The following is a 22,530-nucleotide window of genomic DNA, read 5'->3' on the forward strand; positions in this document are numbered from 1 at the left end:
TTGGAAAATTGGGCCAAATGAATCAGTTATAGTCTGTAAACAATCGAGAAAAACTGTAAAACAGCTTTATTTCATCAGATAACAGTACCCATCTGAAGATTAAAATCTCCTGCATGAGCTACCACAGATCTCAGATATGCTACTCTTATGCAACATGCACACTAATTTGATCCTAAAAAAGGTCATTGCATGGAACCACATGAACCTGTAACTCCTGTTCGAGGAAATGTGGCTATTAATTGTCTTTGCTTGGCAGCTCTCACTTTTGACATGTGATGAACGAGATAATACGTTCTGCTTTTCATCAGATTAAAGTACAACCTAGAAATTTCCATGATCAAGTTTGCTTTTTCATAAACTGTAATGATGACTATATAAATATGGTCTATCAGTGTGAATTTTGCAACCTATACACTCATTGGAAATACATGACATACAGTGCAGTTTCCAGGTGAAATGAACACTAATGTCAGTAAAACACCATCAACTTTTGCTCCTTTTAACAAATAATGTTTGCAGGGGCAGATTATCAAATAACTAAGACTTTTTTTTCATGCAATTCCTTGCACAATATTATGACCTCAAAACACTTTTACCATAGTGCGTGATTTGTAAACTAATACATTTTGATGTTTGCATCACATAATCAGCTCCATCTGTCTGGCTTTTCTGATGTAGTAAACATGCTTGCAGCTTACCTGATACAGCACAGTACTTGCAATGCGGACTTGTAAGCAGGCTAAAATGGCATGGTTGCTTCGGCAAATGTGTTTTTATCTCATGTTTGTAAACATTACTGTGTTTAGTACTTTCACACAGTTTTGACCAGCAGGCATCAATCTGCAGTGAATCATTTGCACAGCAATTGGTTCAATTGATTCAAAGTTTCAGAAAGGTTAATTTCTCCTATTGCTAAAGTGAATAAGATCTCAAACAGAATTAACTTTGAAACCAAGCAACTTTCTATCGGTCAACGTGCCAAACCCATGCGAAGTTCCAGATCGCGTGGATCTCTGAATGACTGGATTTCTCCCATGAAAATTTGCTAACCAACAGAAAATGTGACCACACCTTGAGTGCCTTTTTTAATAAAACGTGGTTGTGATCAGATCGCAGTGAGGTAGATGCAGGATGAGGTGTATTGACGGTTTAAAATCCAGTGATACGGTGTGTCATCAGAGGATGAGATCAGGTTGGTTGTCTGCTTTGTGCATTGCTGATGTGTGCAGTTGTTAAAGGTCAATTGAGGCCAGGAGAGTAAGTCACTTGTGGTTTGCTAGTGGTTTTTAAAATCACCAAAAACCACAAATGGAGAGTCATCTTCAGGGGTAAGAGCACGTCTGGCTCATTAATGAAGTTGCCTATTTGACCTTGTGGCAAATATGTAACTATAAAGTGAAATTTAGCAGGATCAGTAACAGTAATTACAGCCGTTAGGCAAGCAGTGTGGGAGAGGGTGAAATTACAGAAGACCGCTGCAGGAATTACAGTGTTTTCTGGATATATCAACATCTCGGAACCACTGAGAAAAGTGCTGCACACACAGGGTTGTGCGCCTGTTGAGATGCACTCGTGCTTGATGAGCTAAACTCACGTTAAAAAGAAGAATACAAAGGAATGTTAAAATGGAACTTGGAGACTTGCACAGATAGACAAAAAATATTTAGTGAATGATAGCCAGCTATTAACAAGAAACCGGGTCTCACACACCAACACCAACTTAAGCCAATAGCTTCACCAAAATTAGCCCTAATATGTACAAAATATACAACTCTATCCTGGAAACGAGGCACCCAATATTGCGTATTTATAAGCAAACTGAAAAACATACCCAAAGATGCTAATAATAAGCAAGCCTGCCAACCACCTTGTGGCCAATATGTAACTATAAAGTGAAATTTAGCAGGATCAGTAACAGTAATTACAGCCCTGTTAGGCAAGCAGTGTGGGAGAGGGTGAAATTACAGAAGACCGCTGCAGGAATTACAGTGTTTTCTGGATATATCAACATCTCGGAACCACTGAGAAAAGTGCTGCACACACAGGGTTGTGCGCCTGTTGAGATGCACTCGTGCTTGATGAGCTAAACTCACGTTAAAAAGAAGAATACAAAGGAATGTTAAAATGGAACTTGGAGACTTGCACAGATAGACAAAAAATATTTAGTGAATGATAGCCAGCTATTAACAAGAAACCGGGTCTCACACACCAACACCAACTTAAGCCAATAGCTTCACCAAAATTAGCCCTAATATGTACAAAATATACAACTCTATCCTGGAAACGAGGCACCCAATATTGCGTATTTATAAGCAAACTGAAAAACATACCCAAAGATGCTAATAATAAGCAAGCCTGCCAACCCCGAGGTGATAAATTGCTTCTTGTGAGCTCATATGGTCATTTATATATATATACACACTATGGAGCACTGTATATGCATTCATGGTTTTCTTTTTTCTATTAAGTGTCCCTATTTACTTATTTCACATGATGTTGTTTTCATCGGTCTTTGCACCCAAATCTTTTCTTTTTACAAAAGAGAGAACAAGCTAGAGAACAGTGCCATCTACTGAATGTCTAGAAGGAAAACTTGAGAAATTTGTGCACAAAATGTTTTTATTTCTTTTGTCTTGTATAAAGATGGGTAAGTGGTTTTCCATTGTTAAGCAACATCTTAAAAGCCTAGAATTCAAACCCAGTGTTTAACAACATAAAATATGACAATTTCCATCCTGTTCAAAGAAACTTGTTCAGGCATGAGAAGTTTTTCAAAAGCCATTTAAAATACTGCTAATTTTTCATAAGCAAGCATATTTTCCCTTTAAACTATCTGTCAAGTTGAACAATTTAATGTTTGGAGTTGTTACTAGCATTTCTTAAATGAAGTCTCTGACAGGACAAGGAAACATTTCAGGGGGAAAATCATTACATAACTTATTTTGTGAACGACAGCCAATAACACAAATCACTTCACGATGGACATCACAGAAATCAACAGGTTTATATGAATCCCAAATTGTGGCAGCTGAAACAATGAGATCTAAATAATTCCAGAAAATGGATTCAACAGATAGTATTTTTGACACCTCATTGTGTTTAATTAACCACATCCAGATTAATTCAGATACAAGGGAATTACAATCATAACGCTTATGTTTAAACAGATCTATAGTAACAAACATGAATACATTCATCGATAACTGTAACACTCCAACCTGACATCAGAAATGTCCATTACAGTGTAACAATGCTGCCGTTGTCCTTATTCATTTCTATCATAAATACATGAATAAAGCTTCTGATCAAGCAAAACTACAACTGCTACATACAAAAATAATTACAATGTACCAGCTGTATTACAATGTACCAGTCATATTTGACATTTTATGAGGTCAAATCACTGAGCTATAATCAAAAACCTGAAAGTGTATTTACATTTGAGCTATAGACAGTGAGCACAGATTCTCACACTCCATGAACTAAACTAAACATTTATGTATGGAGTTAAAATAATATAAAAAAATACATGCATAAAAATGCACAAATATTCACACTGTATTTGTGGACTGTATTACGAGTTTACAAAAAGTTGGATAAATGTGCATTTTGACACATACATTTATGCGAGATTGTGACTCCATATTTTTTGACCAACTAAAAGCATTCAAAATATTCGAAAATAATTCCTGAATAGCATGAAAATCTGTGAGGAAAATCTGTGAAGAAAACACATCACACACACAAAAACCTTCAATCCTTGAAGAGTACAAATCAGTAGCAACCAGTGAAAAATGTAACAACTCTCAATCAGTGATGTGACTTTAGAGCCCCTTTTTTTGCCTTGTGGCAATTTGACAAAAGCGGTTTACTATTAACTAAAGCCCTGGACATAAGCACTTGCAAACAAATACATTTCTACATCTCAAAACATACGAGTTAAACCACAGAGTTTTAACAACAGAACTGTAAAATATTTCAGTTTCATCAGAATGTGCTTAGCAAAACTCAAAATAAAATCCACACCTAAATGTTTAGGAAATTCTAACATAATATTTCCAATGTCAAACTTTGACCTATATGCAAGCCTGCAAAAGAATGACATAACACACACACTCATTTCTAAATGAAACTCCAAAATACATTTTGTGCAAAAGACAAAATTTGGAAAACCTCTAAGGCAAGAACATTTACACAGTGCTGGATTCAAGCACTGCAGACTATGCAAATGATTAAAACTTCACCTCCACATACATAAATAAAACTTTTATATCTAGAAAAAGGGGGATTGTGATGACACCCATGTAGCATAATTTCAGTTTTCATAATTTTCCTTTTTTTTTTTTTGGCAATTCGTGATAAGGGCATATTTAAGAGATACTGATGGGAGGTTTTGGTCTGTAGCCGCTGACGTTAATTAAAAGGGTTTAAATGCATCATGATATTTCAGCAACAACCAGATTTGCCCTGAGCAAGCTGAATCTTTGAATAGTGCAAATAGTGCTTGAGGCCAGAACCATACACATACTGAGTTGGGCCCCAAGAGAACCGCAAAAAGACAACGCATCAACCTTCCCCAAGCAGCAACTAACACTGAAGTTATGACACATGAAATCATATGCTGACTGTACGGTTTCTTGGAGAACTTGGAGGATATATACATATGCTTTACAATTAATAACCAGACTTGTTCATTGACATAAGCTAGTATTTAAGGCTAAATGTTTTCAGGCAGATATCTGGCAAGCTTCTGGCTACTTCACAGCTCACTGGAGTACTCAAGAAAATTCCCTATTAGATGCCCTGATAAGAAATGTTGGTAACACTTTCTATGAAGCCCATATTTATAACACATTATCAGGGTATTCTTAAGGCATTATAATAAATGCATAATGCATTATAAAAGACCTTATAATATGTTATATCATCTTATAAATAATCATAACAACAATTATAATACATTATAATGCTTACGCATTTGTGGTTATAAGTTTTAAAATTATGATTATTTATAACACACAATGAACACCATATAAAATCTATTTTTACATTTATAATGGACTATATATCTTGACATTGTTTATTTAAGATCTGCACAGTATCTTACTACATCTTGTAAGTGGTTAGGTGTGGAGTGTTATTTGAGTGTTCCCTGTGAGGCTAATATTAATTTTGATGTGAGCTAGTTAATAATTTCAACTGAAAAAAAAAATGCAATTTTTATATGTTAGGTTACATTTTATTTTGATGGTCCCCCAAGTCTATAGACTATAAGCAACTTTGCAACTACATGTCAACTAACTCTCATTAGAGTATTAGTAGGCTTAGGTTAAGGTTAGGGTTGGTAGAATGTTGACATACTTGCAAAGTTACTTATAGTCAGTTTGTCTGTTGGGGAACCGTCAAAATAATCAAACTGATATTACATTCAAAATAGTTCAAAGCAAATATGTCTTAGTACACATTCATCTGATCTGATATCTGATCTTATGGCTATTTGAGAAAAAAAAATTATTATTATTATTATTATTACTATACTTATAAGTGGTCTTTGATGGCTTTAAGTAAAGTAGCATAAGAAAGATGGCAAGATATGAGACTTATAATACATTATAACTATGAGAAATATAATCCATTGTAATTTAAGTGGATGCAACATGTTCACTGTGTGTTATAAATCATTATACTCTTAAAAGCTATAACCACAAATAAGTAAATATTATAAAACATTAAAACTGTTCTTATGAATATTCATAAGATGATATAACATATTATAAGGGTTTTTATAATATATTATGCATTAATTATAATGCCTTAAGAATACCCTTATAATGTATTATAAATATGGGCTTCATAGAAAGTGTTACCGAAATGTTTTTAAACGGCCCTTTACGTCCAAGTAAATCTGCTCTTCTGTCTTGAGTTTGTCCTAACATGGTACATTTATGGCTCTGGCTGTTGTGATGGTAATATCACTCACACCTGCATGTTCCCGGTGACGTCACCTGAGGAAGTGAGAGGCACGAGAGAGGAGCCGTCTCCTCCTCACACTACAACCATCTCTGGAGCGTGTTCAAGTTCTTTTCCATCCATCGCATGTTGAGCTTAATGGTCTCAATGGCCTCCCGCACGATCCTCATCTGAGAACCTTTCGTCCCTGGAGAAGTGAAGAAGTTCTGGGTCTGGATGAGAGAAAAAACATTACTCTAGTACAAATACACAAAGTAAAACTTTACTGTTTTTTATTTAATCATAGCTATGCTTTTTGGGGGATGAACAGACCTCCGTGAGATGTGTTTTTGTGGAAAACTGACTGGTTGCGGACATGAGGATGCTCTGAATGGCAAAGGATCCAACAGGAAACCTTGCATGAAAAAAAAAAAGGAAAAGAAACAACATTAAATTGTGCACTCAATGTTTTAACATGCACAATAAACATATATATACTGATTTTGCATATATATATATATATATATATATATCAGTTCAACAAAAACAAAGGGTCTACATGCAAATCAACAAACCTACATCATACAAAAATGCATTTACTTTTTTATCAGGGTTTTATTTGCAGTACTAAAAAATTACAAATGTGCATACTAAATACACTGAATGAATGTGGTTGGGGCCATTAAGGTTTTTCATGTTTTTGAAATAAGTCTCTTATGATCACCAAAGCTGCATGTATTTGATCAAAAATACAGTAAAAATGGTAATATTGAGAAATATTATTGCAATTTAAAATAACTGTTTTCTAGTTGAATGTTTGCAAAATGTCATTTATTCCTGTAATGGCAAAGCTGAATTTTCAGCAGCCATTACTCCAGTCTTCGGTGTCACATGATCCTACAAAAAATCATTCTAATATGCTGATTTGGTGCACAAGAAACATCTCTTATAATCAATGTTGAAAATAGTGCTGCTGAATATTTTTGTGGAAACAGTGATATATTTTCAGAATTCTTTGATGAATAGAAAGTTCAAAAGAATAGCATTTATATGGAATAGAAATCTTTTGTAACAATGTAAAAGTCTTTACTGTCACTTTTGAACAATTAAAAAGTATTAATTTCTTTAAAAAAAAACAAATATATATCTAGAGTGTCAATATCAGGTCTTAAACATCTATGACCTTTCCCCTCTAAATAAATACTGTTTAAGGTATCTTCATGACCTTATACCTTGACGTTATACCTTGTTATTATTATTCTGCATATTATTTAGAATAAATGTGTGGATTCAAAATGTCGCTAAAAAACAAATATTTAAGTAACCCTCCTCCAGGTTTTTTTCTTTTAATATAAGTTCACCGCTCACTTTTGAGTGATTTTATCCCAGTTCTCCTTCACAAAATCCCAAGCGTAGAGGTAGCCAGCAAAGTTCTTGCAAATTGCGTTGATCACCAAAGGAAATTCTTGAGTTTGAATCTCACTTCCATCAAGACTTTTCTGTAGAATCCTTAAAGGGAAAGACAAATTAAATTCAGGTATGTCTGTACTGACATCTCAAAAGAATTTTCCCTCTAACGGAACATGTTGCCCGGCCTTACCAAATGATTTTCCGTATATCCTGAGTGCTGGCCAAAGCTTCCAGTGTCTTGCGTTTCTCTTGGTCATTGATGGAGTGTTTATACGTGTCTAGAAGCTTACCCCATCCTTCATCTGTCTGAGCAGCAACTTTGAAGACTGTTCTCATGAGATCGCTGGGAATCCTAAAACAACAAGGCATATCACAAGACGTTCCTCTGTTCTCATGAAATACTGCAGTGAAGAGTACAAAAGTCAAGAGCTTTAGACAACTTCTCCTTTTTGCAAATCACAAGATTAGAAGACAAGTTGGTAGTTAATGAAGAGCAATCCAAATAATTCAGCCAAGGGTCAATCACCACACAAACTTACAGAGAAGTCTTGTTGGAAGTGAACCACTGATCAAACAGATGCTTGGCCTGTGTTGAGCAGTTACGAATGTTAAGGGAACATGCCATCTCCAGCAGGGCAGACCGAAGCGTCATCTTTGACACAGAAGATTCCAGGTCCCATGACTGACCCGCCATTAAACTTCCGAAATGGTCATCAATATAACTCTGCAAAGATTGAATTCCAAAAAAACATTCAAACAAGTTTTAGCACTAAATACGTTTTTATAAGATGAAATAAAAAGCCCCTTTCACACAGTAATATCAGTAAATTGCGTAATAACGACTAAATACAGAAATGCGCCGTTCACACAGGCAATGACATTCTGTCTTTTTACCGGTAAAGCACCATTCACACATCAGTTTCAAAATGTTATGACTGGCCCAGTGTATACATCTTACGTCAGCGTGTTCTGCTCATACTTGAGGATTAGGTGTGTTGGACTTGAAGCGGTGCTGCACAGACCGATCGGCGTTTGACATCAAATTACCTCGAGAGGGATTTGAAAGCATGCGGAGTCGGTCTGCTCTCTATAGCTCTCGTGGTACTTTGATGTCAAACATCGATTGGTCTGTTATTATTAGGAGATGTGAGGATCTGGAGTACTTACCATTGGAAAAAGCGTAACAGCTAACTTCACGTGAGGCACCTCAGCCAATTATACAATGGCCTCTGGTCACCTTCCCTGTGTATTGCAGCTTAGCATTAGCCGTTACACTTTTTTGGCTAAAGGTAGGGATGGGCGATACCGCTTATTTTGTTTTCGATACGATACTGATACTTTTAAAGGCCAGTATCGTCGATATACCGATACGATACTTATAAACTGAACTTTTAAATTATGAAATTTATGAAATTATTAAATTACTAAGAGTAAAATGGGTAATGATACCCACTTAACTTTATAATGGAAATGCATTTTAACATTCAATACGCCTTAATTGCAACTTAGGTTATATTTTTGTTTACACATGGTTAAATTATGTTTACTGTAGTGGTAACCATGGAAATCTACAAATACTACAGTTGAACTACTTTCACTTTAGTAAAACCATGGTTCATTTTCATAAGGGACTGCCAGTGACAGACTGTTGAATGCATAAAATGCAACCTTTTTATTCTGACAGTGTATGATTTAATATCAGTAAATTGCGTAATAACGACTAAATACAGAAATGCGCCGTTCACACAGGCAATGACATTCTGTCTTTTTACCGGTAAAGCACCATTCACACATCAGTTTCAAAATGTTATGACTGGCCCAGTGTATACATCTTACGTCAGCGTGTTCTGCTCATACTTGAGGATTAGGTGTGTTGGACTTGAAGCGGTGCTGCACAGACCGATCGGCGTTTGACATCAAATTACCTCGAGAGGGATTTGAAAGCATGCGGAGTCGGTCTGCTCTCTATAGCTCTCGTGGTACTTTGATGTCAAACATCGATTGGTCTGTTATTATTAGGAGATGTGAGGATCTGGAGTACTTACCATTGGAAAAAGCGTAACAGCTAACTTCACGTGAGGCACCTCAGCCAATTATACAATGGCCTCTGGTCACCTTCCCTGTGTATTGCAGCTTAGCATTAGCCGTTACACTTTTTTGGCTAAAGGTAGGGATGGGCGATACCGCTTATTTTGTTTTCGATACGATACTGATACTTTTAAAGGCCAGTATCGTCGATATACCGATACGATACTTATAAACTGAACTTTTAAATTATGAAATTTATGAAATTATTAAATTACTAAGAGTAAAATGGGTAATGATACCCACTTAACTTTATAATGGAAATGCATTTTAACATTCAATACGCCTTAATTGCAACTTAGGTTATATTTTTGTTTACACATGGTTAAATTATGTTTACTGTAGTGGTAACCATGGAAATCTACAAATACTACAGTTGAACTACTTTCACTTTAGTAAAACCATGGTTCATTTTCATAAGGGACTGCCAGTGACAGCCTGTCGCGTGCAAAAAATTCTGACTAATTCTGTTATTCTGACAGTGTATGATTTATACTAACATTACAGAATAGAACATGATCAATAGGAACTTTTAACATTCAACTGAATTTAAATGTAATTGCACAAACTATAGGCTACAATTTCAATTTGTTTATTGTGAAATAATCTGTTCTGTCCTCATTGTTCTGTGCTGCGTTTCCCAAAAGCATCAATGGTTTCTTCTGATTCTTTTGGGAAACGCAGCCCTGTTTGAATACATTGTCAGAAGTGAGTGAATGGTCTCTGTGATTGATTGGTTCTGTCTTGCATCATTTGCGTGTGTTCAAAAGAGCAGGAAAATAGTTCTATCCTACACAATTATTCGCTAACATAAGTTATTCGTCAAATTCAATGCATATTGCACGCATTAAATTTTTTGTTAAATAAACAAAATCATTGGTAAAAAACACACCTTAGTATCGATATTTTTTATTTGAGTATTGATACTTTCGATACTCACATCAGTATCGATATATCGATACTTTAGGATCGATACGCCCATCCCTAGCTAAAGGTTGCAGGCTTGCCTTCCAGTGGCTTTGTCATACCCATAGACTGTATACCGCTAATCCTGTTCTGCATTCACACAGAGCACATTACCGGTATTTCACTGGTAATGTTACAACTTCTCATACCGGTAAACTGCCCGAACGAATTTACCAGTATTTCTGAAAAGGTCCTATTCACAAATGATCTCTTAACAGTAATTTACCGGTAATTTACCAGTAAAGACTGTATGTGTGAAAGGGGAGAAAGAGAGCCATTTAACTACAACAGCCACACAAGGTGTTGTAGATGAATGCTGTATCTACCGTCATTCTAGAGGCCAAGTTCAACTCTGATCGTTTGTCCAGCAACATGTAGATCTGACCAAGCTGGAAGAGAGCTTCAGTCAGGGGAGCCGTTTCGGTCTCATTTCTAATGTAGTCCATTAGATTTAAGACCTGTCTGAAAGACACCTTGCCCGAACTGGAGGAAAGATGAAGCGTACATTCTTTATTTTCACTTATTTACTGAAAAATATAAGTTCTATCCTACACAATTATTCGCTAACATAGGTTATTCGTCAAATTCAATGCATATTGTACGCATTAAATTTTTTGTTAAATAAACAAAATCATTGGTAAAAAACACACCTTAGTATCGATAATTTTTATTTGAGTATTGATACTTTCGATACTCACATCAGTATCGATATATCGATACTTTAGGATCGATACGCCCATCCCTAGCTAAAGGTTGCAGGCTTGCCTTCCAGTGGCTTTGTCATACCCATAGACTGTATACCGCTAATCCTGTTCTGCATTCACACAGAGCACATTACCGGTATTTCACTGGTAATGTTACAACTTCTCATACCGGTAAACTGCCCGAACGAATTTACCAGTATTTCTGAAAAGGTCCTATTCACAAATGATCTCTTAACAGTAATTTACCGGTAATTTACCAGTAAAGACTGTATGTGTGAAAGGGGAGAAAGAGAGCCATTTAACTACAACAGCCACACAAGGTGTTGTAGATGAATGCTGTATCTACCGTCATTCTAGAGGCCAAGTTCAACTCTGATCGTTTGTCCAGCAACATGTAGATCTGACCAAGCTGGAAGAGAGCTTCAGTCAGGGGAGCCGTTTCGGTCTCATTTCTAATGTAGTCCATTAGATTTAAGACCTGTCTGAAAGACACCTTGCCCGAACTGGAGGAAAGATGAAGCGTACATTCTTTATTTTCACTTATTTACTGAAAAATATACACTACTGTTCAAAACGCTGGGGTCAGTAAGACTTTTTTTTAAAGAAATTAACACTTTTATTCAGCCAAGGATGCATTAGATTTTTTTTTATGTTAAACTTGCTATTCATTAAAGAATCATGAAAAAAATGTAACGTTTCCACAAAAATTTTAAGCAGCACAACTGCTTTCAACATTGATAATAGTAAGAGAGGCCATATTCATATGAGAGGTCATCATATTAAAATGATTTCTGAAGGACCATGTGACACTTAAGACTGGAGTAACGGCTGCCAAAAATTCAGCTTTACGTCACAGGAATAAATTACTTTTTAACATATATTAGAAAAGAAAACAGTCATTTTTAATTGTAATAATATTTCACAGTATTACTGTATTTTTGATCAAATAAATGCAGCCTTGGTGAGCACACGAGGAAAAATATTACTGACAGCAAACTTTTGAACGGTAGTGTATCTTAAAAAGAGAAAAAATAAAAAAGGACTTAATTTAATGCAGAATTCTGCATGCTGGTTTTGATGGGTATTACAGTATTATATTACTGAAATGTTCTTGAAAATGTACTACACCCACACCAATCAATTTTGACCCAGTTGTTTATGATGGGATAATTACATTTATATTTAAATTATTGTAAAAATAATTTGCAAAACAAAGAGCAAAAGAGAATTTTTTCTAATAAAATATTTTAATCTGAACCACAATCATAATTAATAAAATGTTATTTCCAGGTTTTCCATGACTGTGGGAATCCTGCACCATCAGCTCTTGAAAGTCTTGTCTAATAACTTCCATTAAATGCAGATCTACCTAGAGAGAGTAAAGATGTTATTGATGAGAGCTGCTCGGTCTTTACAGGAGAGGACATTCACATCCCCCTTCAAAGCATCAATCAAGTTCTTCCATCCCTCCTCATCATAATGCACTATGTAGAAGCCATCATTCTTGAAGTTGAACTTCAGCCACTTCACCTGATCTGGAAGCTTTAACGTGGCTGGAAAAGATTTAAAGCAACAAACAATATATTACTGAATATTTCCAGTAGTTGGAAACATCTGTCTATGCCAGTACACTCAGTCCTGAGGACAATCCTCACCTGTTTTGTCCTTGAGATGGAACACTTGCTTGCAGGAGCTGAGAAAACTACAGCTGTCATTTACATACGTCAGGGGAATATGCCACAAGCTGCTATGGGTAACACAAAAGTGGATCAATGAACATTCCACATCAAGAGAGGCAGAGTTCACATACAGCTTGCTTTTTCAATAGATCAATATTGGACTTTGACTCTAATCAATATAAGAGTCCTTGTTTAAAACGTTGTTTGCACCTTAAAACAAACAAGACTATTGTTTCCCATGACACACACTACAGTTTAAAAGTTTGGGGTTGGTAAGATTTTTTTAAATGTTTTTTAAATTATCTTATGCTCACCAAGGCTGCATTTATTTGATCAAAAATACATCAGAAACAGTAATATTATGAAATATTATTAGAATTTGTAACTTTTTTTTTTTAAATAACTTAAAATTGATTTTTTTTTTTTCTATTTTTTTATTCCTATGATGGCAAAGCTGAATTTTCAGCATCATTACTCCAGTCTTCAGTGTCACATGATCCTTCAGAAATCATTGTAATATGCTGATCTGGTGCTCAAGAAACACTTATTATTATCAGTGTTGAAACAGCTGCTTAAAGTGATAATTCATCCAAAACTATGTTAATTTACTCACCCTCAGGCTTTCCAATAAGTATGTGACTTTTTTTTTTTCAGTAGAACATTAGAATATTTTTAGCTGAAACCATAGTCCTTGGTTATTCATAAAATACAAGTCAACAGCTACCAGCACTTGAGATTCAAAAAAGCATATAGAGGCAACACAAAATTAATACCTGTGGCTCCTGATGATATATTGCAGTCTGTGCAAGAAAATAAACATCATTTTCAACATTATTACCTCAACATATTGTCAGGAGCCACAGCTATTATATTTGTCTTGTCTGTATATGCTTTTTTGATTCTCAAAGTGCCGATAGCCACTGACTTGCATTTTATGAAACACCAAGGACCATGATTTCAGCTAAAAATCTTCTTTACTGTTCTACCATCTTGGATGGCCTGAGGGTGAGTAAATTTACAGCAAATTTTCATTTTTGGGTGAACTATCCCTTTAATGTTTTTGTGGAAACTGGAATACATTTTTTAGGATTCTTTGATGAATAGTAAGAAACACTTTTGATTAATGTATAAAAATATTAATAATACTAAAACAAATCTTACTGAGCCCAAACTTTTGAAAGCTAGTTTTAAAACAACTTTCACGGCCTACAGCCTCCTAATTCACTATGAGACATTTTTAGATCAATGTTCACAATTGCAGTAAAAGTCCTCTACCTGTCGTCCGTGCTGTTTTCAGCATTCAGAAGGAAATGTTCTTGTGTCAGTGTCACTTGAGTGCCATTTCTCTTCACTGTGACCAGAGGAAAGCCCTTATGAACAGTCCAGGTGTTCATCATCTCAGATACACTTAAGTTTTGTTTGCTCACCTATGGAGAACATGGATGTCAGCGCACACTAATAAAACCTTGGCTCAGATGTCAGCTCAGTTGCTTCATCATTATGTAAAAGTGCATTGTTTAATTTTGTAATTGCCTTTATCATACTCGGAACAACTCTTTGTTTTGTTCTCGTAAATAATGAAATGCAATCACTATGCAGGCATCTAGGGATGCACCGATACCGATACTGGTATCGGTATCGGGCCCGATAGTTAGCTCCTGTACTCGTACTCGTACTCCAAATACAATAAAAATATTGGTATCGGTACTCTGTATCGGCAAGTACCAAAAATAAAAGTATCGGTATCGGGCGAGTACTGGAAAAAGTGGTATCGGTGCATCCCTACAGGCATCGTAAGTTCATCTCACTTAGAAAAGGTCTGACCTGGGAAAGACTGTTCCACAAGTCTTCACTTTCAGTGTTTGATAGGTTATACTTTTGTAAGTACTCAATCACTCCTTTTCGAAACTCCCCATCAGTGAGTGTTGCATTGAGCATCAGCAGTATTGAAGCCCCCTTGGATGAAAAGTCAGACCAAGAAACATGCTCAAGTTCTGAGTATAGCTATACGATCAATAACACTCAATGACAAATGATTACATTGCACCAGTTTTCAAAAAGACGGTTAATTAAAGACACTTCACAAGCAACAGGTAATTTATGACGTACCTTCTCATAAGACACAGAGTCAAACATCTCTTCCACCTGCTCAGGTGTGCTCACCACAGTAGACACTGGGTGGGATGAGTTCAATGCATCTTTGGTCAGCGCTTTAAAGCGAACATTTAAGAATTCAGTGTCCTGGAAATGAAAGACACATGATCAAATACAGACATTCTCAATGACACACATTCAAATAGGGTGTTCCCACCATAGGAGTCGATGGAATCAACTCTTCAACTCAATTTACTTTACATCAAAACAAGGTCAAGTAAAGTATACAAGATTGCAGTCATTATTACACACTAATGTATTCTTTTTTACCCAACATGAAGCCTTAGGGTGCTTTCACACCTGGCCCGTTGTTTCGGAACCTGGCACGTTTCCCCCCTTAGCTCGGGTCGTTTGGGCATATGTGAACATGGCAATCATGCTCGGATCCACAGCAAAACAATCGGTCCGAGATCGCTTGAACGAGGTGGTCTCGGCTCGATTGAAAACGAACTCTGGAGCAGTTTGAGCACACTTTTTCATTTTATAATGCCTTATTGTTCTTCTTCCTAGTAGGTGCTTTTTAAAAAAATGTTCCCCTATGAATTCTGGACTCCTACTCAAAATGATAAATTAATATAACGACAGCTACAAAAAACCCAACAATAAGCCCGCGAAGCTGTTATCGTTCCATCCTGACGGATGACAGCCCTGACAGCTAAGTGGAATCCCGGAAAATAAACCATGGAACTTTGACCAATGAGAGAACAGTTTACTCGCGCGTGACTTGTATGAACAAATTTGGTCCATTTAGAAACTTCGCCGTATGAAAGCAAACTGCACCAAGAATAAAAAGCAACACTGTAATAATTATAATCCGTTTCGGAACAAAGCAATCGATCTACAGGTGTTAAAGCACCCTAAATTATTTAGAACAACACATTTTTTTGCGTGACTGTCCAAATTAGTAGCGTCATTTTACCAGCACTACCCAGTACAGCTGTACTACACCACTTTACAGCACAGTAGCGCTATTGCAAACAGGAACAAGTATACTACATCGAAATGTCATGTTGGCGTGTTATTTGAGCGGACTTTGCTTTTTCTTTGAGCACGAGCGGTACTCGAGTGGAGTGTTCGCATGGGCTGTGAGCAACCCAACGGAACACACATTCATAGAGCGGAATGTTGAGCGGAGCGTCACACCACGCAGTGACAGCTAGAGGGAGAGTGAAACCTGCGCACTGAACACACATTTTTTCGCTGACAATTTTCGGCCAAAATTTCAGTGCATCCCTAATACATGTAAAAATACTCTATTCAGAGTCCAGGACTCTTCTCAATTCCCCAACACTACATTCAAACAAAAAAAAATTGACTGAAAGAAACAAAGGGTAATTCTTCATTTAGACTAATACTTACTATATTAAGGTCTGGGAACACAGTTTCAATCGACATATACTGCATGTAGGTTGCAAATCCTTCATTCAGCCAAAGATCATTCCACCATCTCATAGTGACAAGATTTCCAAACCACTGAACAGAAAAACAACAGGACATGACATAATGAACACAGCATTTCCGACTAGCCTTTTCAACTGAACTGAAAGACATCACATTTATTTTAGACATAGAATTTATAATATATGTTTTATGTCAATATCACTATTGTCATTCACTTCTGCCAAAAATTTGGAGTGAAAGCTTAAAGGGATAGTTCACTCAAACATGAAAATTCGGTCATCATTTATTCACCCTCACATTGTTCCAAACCTGTATGAGTTGAACACAAAAGAGGATACTTTGAAGAATGTTGGTAACCAAACAGGTGCTGGTAGCCACTGACTTCAATATATATATATTTTTTCTATACTATGGAAGTCAATGCTACCAGCAACTGTTTGGTTACCAACATTCTTCAAAATATCTTCTTTTGTGTTCAACAGAAGAAATAAAGTTATACAGGTTTGGAACAACATGAGGGTGAGTAAATGCTTCATTTTTTTGGTGAACTATGCCTTTAAGAAAAAAACTTGAAGTAGGTCAACATTGTAATCAAAGCTGGATGTAAACAATACTTAAATACACACACCCTGGTAAAGCAGCCACCAACTCAGATATTTCTATCGTGTTGTTAATCATTTAAACATGACTATTATTTCCCTGTCATGAGAATGTTGCTTTATTTATAAAGTGAATTACCTGGTGGGCAAGTTCATGAGCAATGACAGAGGTCACCAGTTGCTTGTCTATAGAGGAGGAATTATTCCCTACTAGCAAAGTCGTCTCACGGAATGTGATTAGTCCCCAGTTCTCCATGGCTCCGGCGAGGAAGTCAGGAATGGCCACTAGATCTATTGATTTTGAAAGGACATTCGGTCACGTCATGTCACTAGAAATAAACACTTTTAGGTTTGTTATTTGTAAAGCAACATTAGCGTGCATGTCCAGCTATTCTAGAAATCTAATAATCCCTTTTTGAAGAGTTTCTTTAAGGAAAGGTGTCTCACCCAACTTGCTTAACGGGTAATCGTTCTCAAAGAATGTATTGTAGAACTCCAACAGTTTACAAGCTGTGTCCAGAGCATACTGCACTTGATCCTTTTTGTCTGGAATGGCATACACAGACACCTGCACAAAATTTGGAAAAACATAAAATAAAATACCATAATGCAATATGTTTACATAATATTTGTAACACAAGACATTGATTTTGAGAGGAAAACATACCATAGTTTTAGATACATTATTACTGACACCGATGAATTCAGCCACAATAAATGCAACTAGGTAATTGCTCATTTTAACACTTTTCTCAAACTCATCTTCTTGAAGCCCATTTTTTAAATCTGTGGTTTTGACCTAGAAAATAAAAAACATTGGACAATAAAATGACAAAACTTATATATTATAATCTGAGAACAAACTTGCATGACAATATTTGTAACTCATAAAAATATCAAAACTAAAATGAAAAAGTAAAAAGACTGTAATAAAACAAACAGAAGCTGTAATATTAAGAATTATATATATAAACCAATTAAATTTAAGAAAGTAATTAAATATTTTATAGATTAGTCTCTTAAATGAGAAAGACTAAAATAAAATAAAATGTTACAAAACATGACCTAACCAAACAGCAATGAAAATGTTTTATGTATTAGCCTCTTAATTAAAAGTGAAAAAAGCAGATCAATCAATCAATCAATCAATCAAAAATAACCACCTTGGGCATGTTTGAAAGGCTGATGTACTTGCGTTCTCTGGTCATCTTAATTGTAAAAGTTGATTTAAAAGCTGGCTCGTCAAAACAAGGGAAAGCCTTGCGAGCAGCCAAGGGCTCAAATTGAGTAGCGGCCAAAACTCTAGAAGAAAGATGGAGTGAATGAAAGGATGTGTCTGAGAGGCATAAAGATATAACTAAGTAGAAGTAACTGTCAATTAATACACTGAAGCTGAATAGTTCATTCAAATGTATCCCAACTGTTCAGAAGGTTACACAAAGGTTAATTGGGCTGCAAATACCTTTTTGTACCATTTGTGTCGACATATGAGCTGTTGTAAAAGCCATCATAGCTGTTGGAGAGCTTTGCTGTGTAGTTAATGTTCAAAACATACTGTCCCTTCTTAAGATCTTCTGGAAATTTGATGGCGATTTGCTGCCAAGGTTTGTACTCCAGGACGTGGACCTCTTTACCTTCAAAAGTGACCTTGCTTATGTTCATATCAGAACTGTGAAGGACAATATTCTTCGTTTCATGCAAGACTTGCACCAAGATGGATACACAGCCTTGGAAGGTCATGAGGGCCAGGTTGGGATGGAGTGAAATATTGTAATGCACAGGATGCACACTGGGCGGTAACCTCAACTCGGTCCATGGGAAAAGTTCACCACTTGTGGAAATGGGATAGATGCTGTCCATGGTCAAATTGGTCTTCTGGCAGCCTTTTCTGGTGAAAGTGCAGCCTGGCAGGAAGTAGATGACCATAAACATGGAGGCCACCAGCACCAGGATGAGAACACCTACCACCGTTGTCTTAGTCGAAGGCTTCGAGCACGATCCAGAATGCTGCTGGCGGGTGTAGGACGAGGCAACGCTGCGCTGGTTGGAACTGCGATTCATGAAGGACAATCCAAGAAGACGGGCAGATGATTCGTAATCTTCCTCATCTTCATCCAGGTCGTTTTCTCCAAGGCCTCGGACTAACAGTCGCGAGCTGCGGGGTTCATAGACCACATCGTCCGAGTCGATGGGGTAGGATGGGGACTCCTTCGCCAAATCCACCACATCTGGCTCTTCCTCAAACATGCTGTTCTCAATCATGTTCCTGGGCAGTGGAGCTCTTTCTGTAGGTTACAGTGGAAACAGAAAATGGTGTGTGAATACAAAAGCACAGTTGTTGAAAGTGGCTTCCTGTTGACAAGAGTGCTACCATCTAAGATATCTGAGTGAGAACTTTTCTGAAAAGTTGAGTTTTTTGTAGTCAGCCTACACAAGTGTTTAAACGATAGTGAAACTGAAGATGAAAGAAGCTACTTTCATGCATCTGCGCAGACAGACATTAAGACTGTTCCAGTTAATACTTGCACCCATGACCACAGGCTGTCACCAATGTACAGCATAAACTATTTTATACTCAATTCAATGTGCCTCAACTATTGTCTGCATAAGATTTGTCAATACACTGGCAGAAAATAAAGTGTTTGCATTGCTCCTCTTTTACTTCCTTCTTCAACAGAGAATTAGACTAAATAAATTCAATAACAAATCAAGGCACTGCCTAAGTTAACAGTGATCAAATTACCATTTAACACATTGCTTGAAACCACATTGATATCCTACCTGCTGACCTGGGGTCAAACTCATGTCTGCTGCACAAATACTCTTGTTCTTTAAGTGACCTGAATTTCAACTTTTTAACAAAATCACATGCCTCATTTACTGTTAGTGCAACACTTTCATTTAGTACTGTGCAGAGTTTGTACATTCTTCAGCAAACACTTTAAGCAAACACATGCTACAGTTCCTTAGTAAATCTCACAAAAACATGTCAAGGACACATTTTATAAGGCAATCATATATTTTGCATATGTGATTAAAAGTCAGCCTATTTTTTTAAGATGTTCTGCATTATGATATTATACTCATGTTAAAGTGAAAGTGACGTGACATGTGGCCAAGTATGGTGACCCATACTCGGAATTAGTGCTCTGCATTTACCCATCCAAAGTGCACACACACAGCAGTGAACACACACACACCGTGAACACACACCCGGAGCAGTGGGCAGCCATTTATGCTGCGGCACCCAGGGAGCAGTTGGGGGTTCGGTGCCTTGCTCAAGGGCACCTCAGTCGTGGTATTGAAGGTGGGAGAGAGCGCTGTACATTCACTCCCCCCACCTACAATTCCTGCCGGTATGAGATTCGAACCCACAACCTTTGGGTTATGAGTCCGACTCTCTAACCATTAGGCCACGACTTCCCCCCTAAGTTTGCAAGAAATTAAACTTGCGATCGTCTTTTCTTTCCAACTGTGATTTGTATCTGAGTGAAACGACTTCTCTGGCAAGAAAAAAGTAGGGCAGGACTTCGTTTTGTCCATCAGCAATTAACCAGGTCGTTGCTATTAGCTAATTGCTGTGATCTCATGTGAGTGACAGGTTGCTGTAAGTGACAGATTATTATTGTCCTGCCCTTGTGCCGGTGTTGTGCCGAATTCTGCACCCCTGCCAGATTATGCACCCCCTCGTTGAAATCGCTACCTGATTGCCTAATCCTAACCCCTCCTCCACACCTACTCCTAAACCTACCAATACTAGGGGGTGCATAATCTGGCAGGGTGCAAATTTCGGCACTACACCTGGTGCACACGTTATCAGAAAATAGACGTTGTTGCGAGAAGTTAATGTTTTCGAAGAACAATTAGGAGGGCACAATGGGCACATTAAAAAAATAATGATGTAACTACACTGATAAATCATTTATAATTTGTCATTTTTATAATAGTAAATGCACTACAATATTCAATAAAAAATAAGACTTGTCCATTTTGATTTCATGGTGACTAAGTACATTTGGTTCTCAAATTCTCATTACAATAATAATATGCATCCAAAGTAAAAGACTAATTTGAAACACAAACTACCTTGATGTTTAAAATACTATACAATTTAATACTATCTTTTGCATGACAGTATTAAGAATGCGACATTTTGCTTCATGTTAATTATATATATATATATATATATATATGAAATATGACCCAGATATGTTCTTGAGATTGTCAGCCAAACTATTCAAACTTTCATTCGGGAAGTCAACAAAAACAAGTAGGTTAACGGAAGAAAGTTTTTTTTAGTCTGCCACTGACAGACAACTTTATTTCGTGACAGTTGGATGGCTGAAGCTCTTAAGTTACTTAAACTAGGAGACAAGTAAAGACAGTACTAAAAAGTGACCAGCTGGTCAGCGTGTCAAATTTACGCAAGACCATAAAAACACAAAGCAGCAAATGTCACCTTGCCAGGATTTGTGCAAAACATGACATCTCTTTGGAGATTTGAGTCTGATGCACACAGACTGACAGATGAGAAGTGATGACTTAAATGGGATATAAAGTCAAATGCAGACTGCTGACAGCAGAGCACTGCGAGACATCACTTGAATGACAGTCACCAAAACAAATAAACCACTGATCTGATTTACTGACATTTCCACCCCCTCATAAACACTGATACATTTTTATTTAATCAGAGCTCCTGTCACGACCTACTGTGACCTTTGTGAAGCAGATGCACTGATGGCTATTTAAATGGTATTCATATGTGTCGTTAGCCTGCTTGAACTTTGCATACGTTATATTTCGTTCTAACCAACTCCATAACTAACTCTAAAATCATTGACACATAACCAGGACTGTGGTAAAAACAAGTTATCACACTACAGGAGAAGTACTTAAGGAGATTAAATTGCATTATATATATAAAAAGCGACGCGGCTAGCGGTAGCATGTTAGCTGATAACTTTTTGCAGTGCACGACGTCGCGTACAAATAAAAGAGTCCATATTAGCTGCAGCCTTACCGCTTTCAAACGTCTCCATGCTTAACGTAAATGTTTAATTGCAGGTCTGAAGTAAAAAGCAAATTCTGTTTCAGTTGAAAGTGCGGGTATTTAATCCTGGGAAGGCTGAAGAGTCACACATTCATTCAACGCAGGAACGCATCAGATCAACTGGTGCTAGCTTAGCATCGTTAGCCTAATCTACAGCTCTCTCACTTCACCGCATTAAAATGATCGATCACCGGTTTACTGAACCATCACTGCACACTGTTTATCGATATAACAGCGGACACGAGCTGAGAGGGGTAATCACTGCTGTCAAACAAGCAACCTGAATTTGACTTCCCCCTTCAGCTGCCCCGTTTAAAGGGACAGTTCACCCAAACCTGGCCATTCTGACGTGCTGTTCTAAACCCTATGAATTGAATGTTTTCCCTGTCGAGCGTAATAAATGTTTTTTAAATGGATGGAAAATCCAAAAAAAATCTAAGATAAATCTATCTATCTATCTATTAGGGCTGCACGATAAATCGCATGCGATATTTAACGCGCATCTTATCAGTAAAGCTGGTTCTTTAATC

At 36.9% G+C, this 22,530-nt stretch overlaps 1 protein-coding gene across 2 annotated transcripts; it reads right to left on the minus strand.

The window, feature by feature from the left end:
- Positions 1-5,822: 5,822 nt before the first annotated feature.
- On the minus strand, positions 5,823-22,267 carry LOC107703263 (leucyl-cystinyl aminopeptidase-like). Of its 2 annotated transcripts, none has more exons than XM_016505821.1 (18): positions 21,971-22,267; positions 18,410-19,232; positions 18,111-18,249; positions 17,615-17,746; positions 17,395-17,515; positions 17,087-17,238; positions 16,307-16,420; positions 14,903-15,034; positions 14,618-14,749; positions 14,069-14,220; positions 12,770-12,858; positions 12,484-12,667; positions 11,461-11,617; positions 7,899-8,083; positions 7,550-7,711; positions 7,318-7,458; positions 6,283-6,364; positions 5,823-6,182 (listed from the first exon to the last, which is right to left on the minus strand). In XM_016505821.1, exons 1-18 carry the CDS (start codon positions 21,987-21,989, stop codon positions 6,051-6,053), a joined length of 3,048 nt encoding a protein of 1,015 aa, XP_016361307.1. In that variant the 5' UTR covers positions 21,990-22,267; the 3' UTR covers positions 5,823-6,050. The 2 variants fall into 2 exon arrangements, with proteins under 2 accessions (XP_016361307.1, XP_016361306.1); XM_016505820.1 differs by having other exon boundaries at positions 12,770-12,861.
- Positions 22,268-22,530: the final 263 nt, after the last annotated feature.

The sequence above is a fragment of the Sinocyclocheilus anshuiensis genome, unplaced genomic scaffold (assembly GCF_001515605.1).
Source record: "Sinocyclocheilus anshuiensis isolate Anshui unplaced genomic scaffold, SAMN03320099.WGS_v1.1 scaffold542, whole genome shotgun sequence".
Taxonomy (NCBI): domain Eukaryota; kingdom Metazoa; phylum Chordata; class Actinopteri; order Cypriniformes; family Cyprinidae; genus Sinocyclocheilus; species Sinocyclocheilus anshuiensis.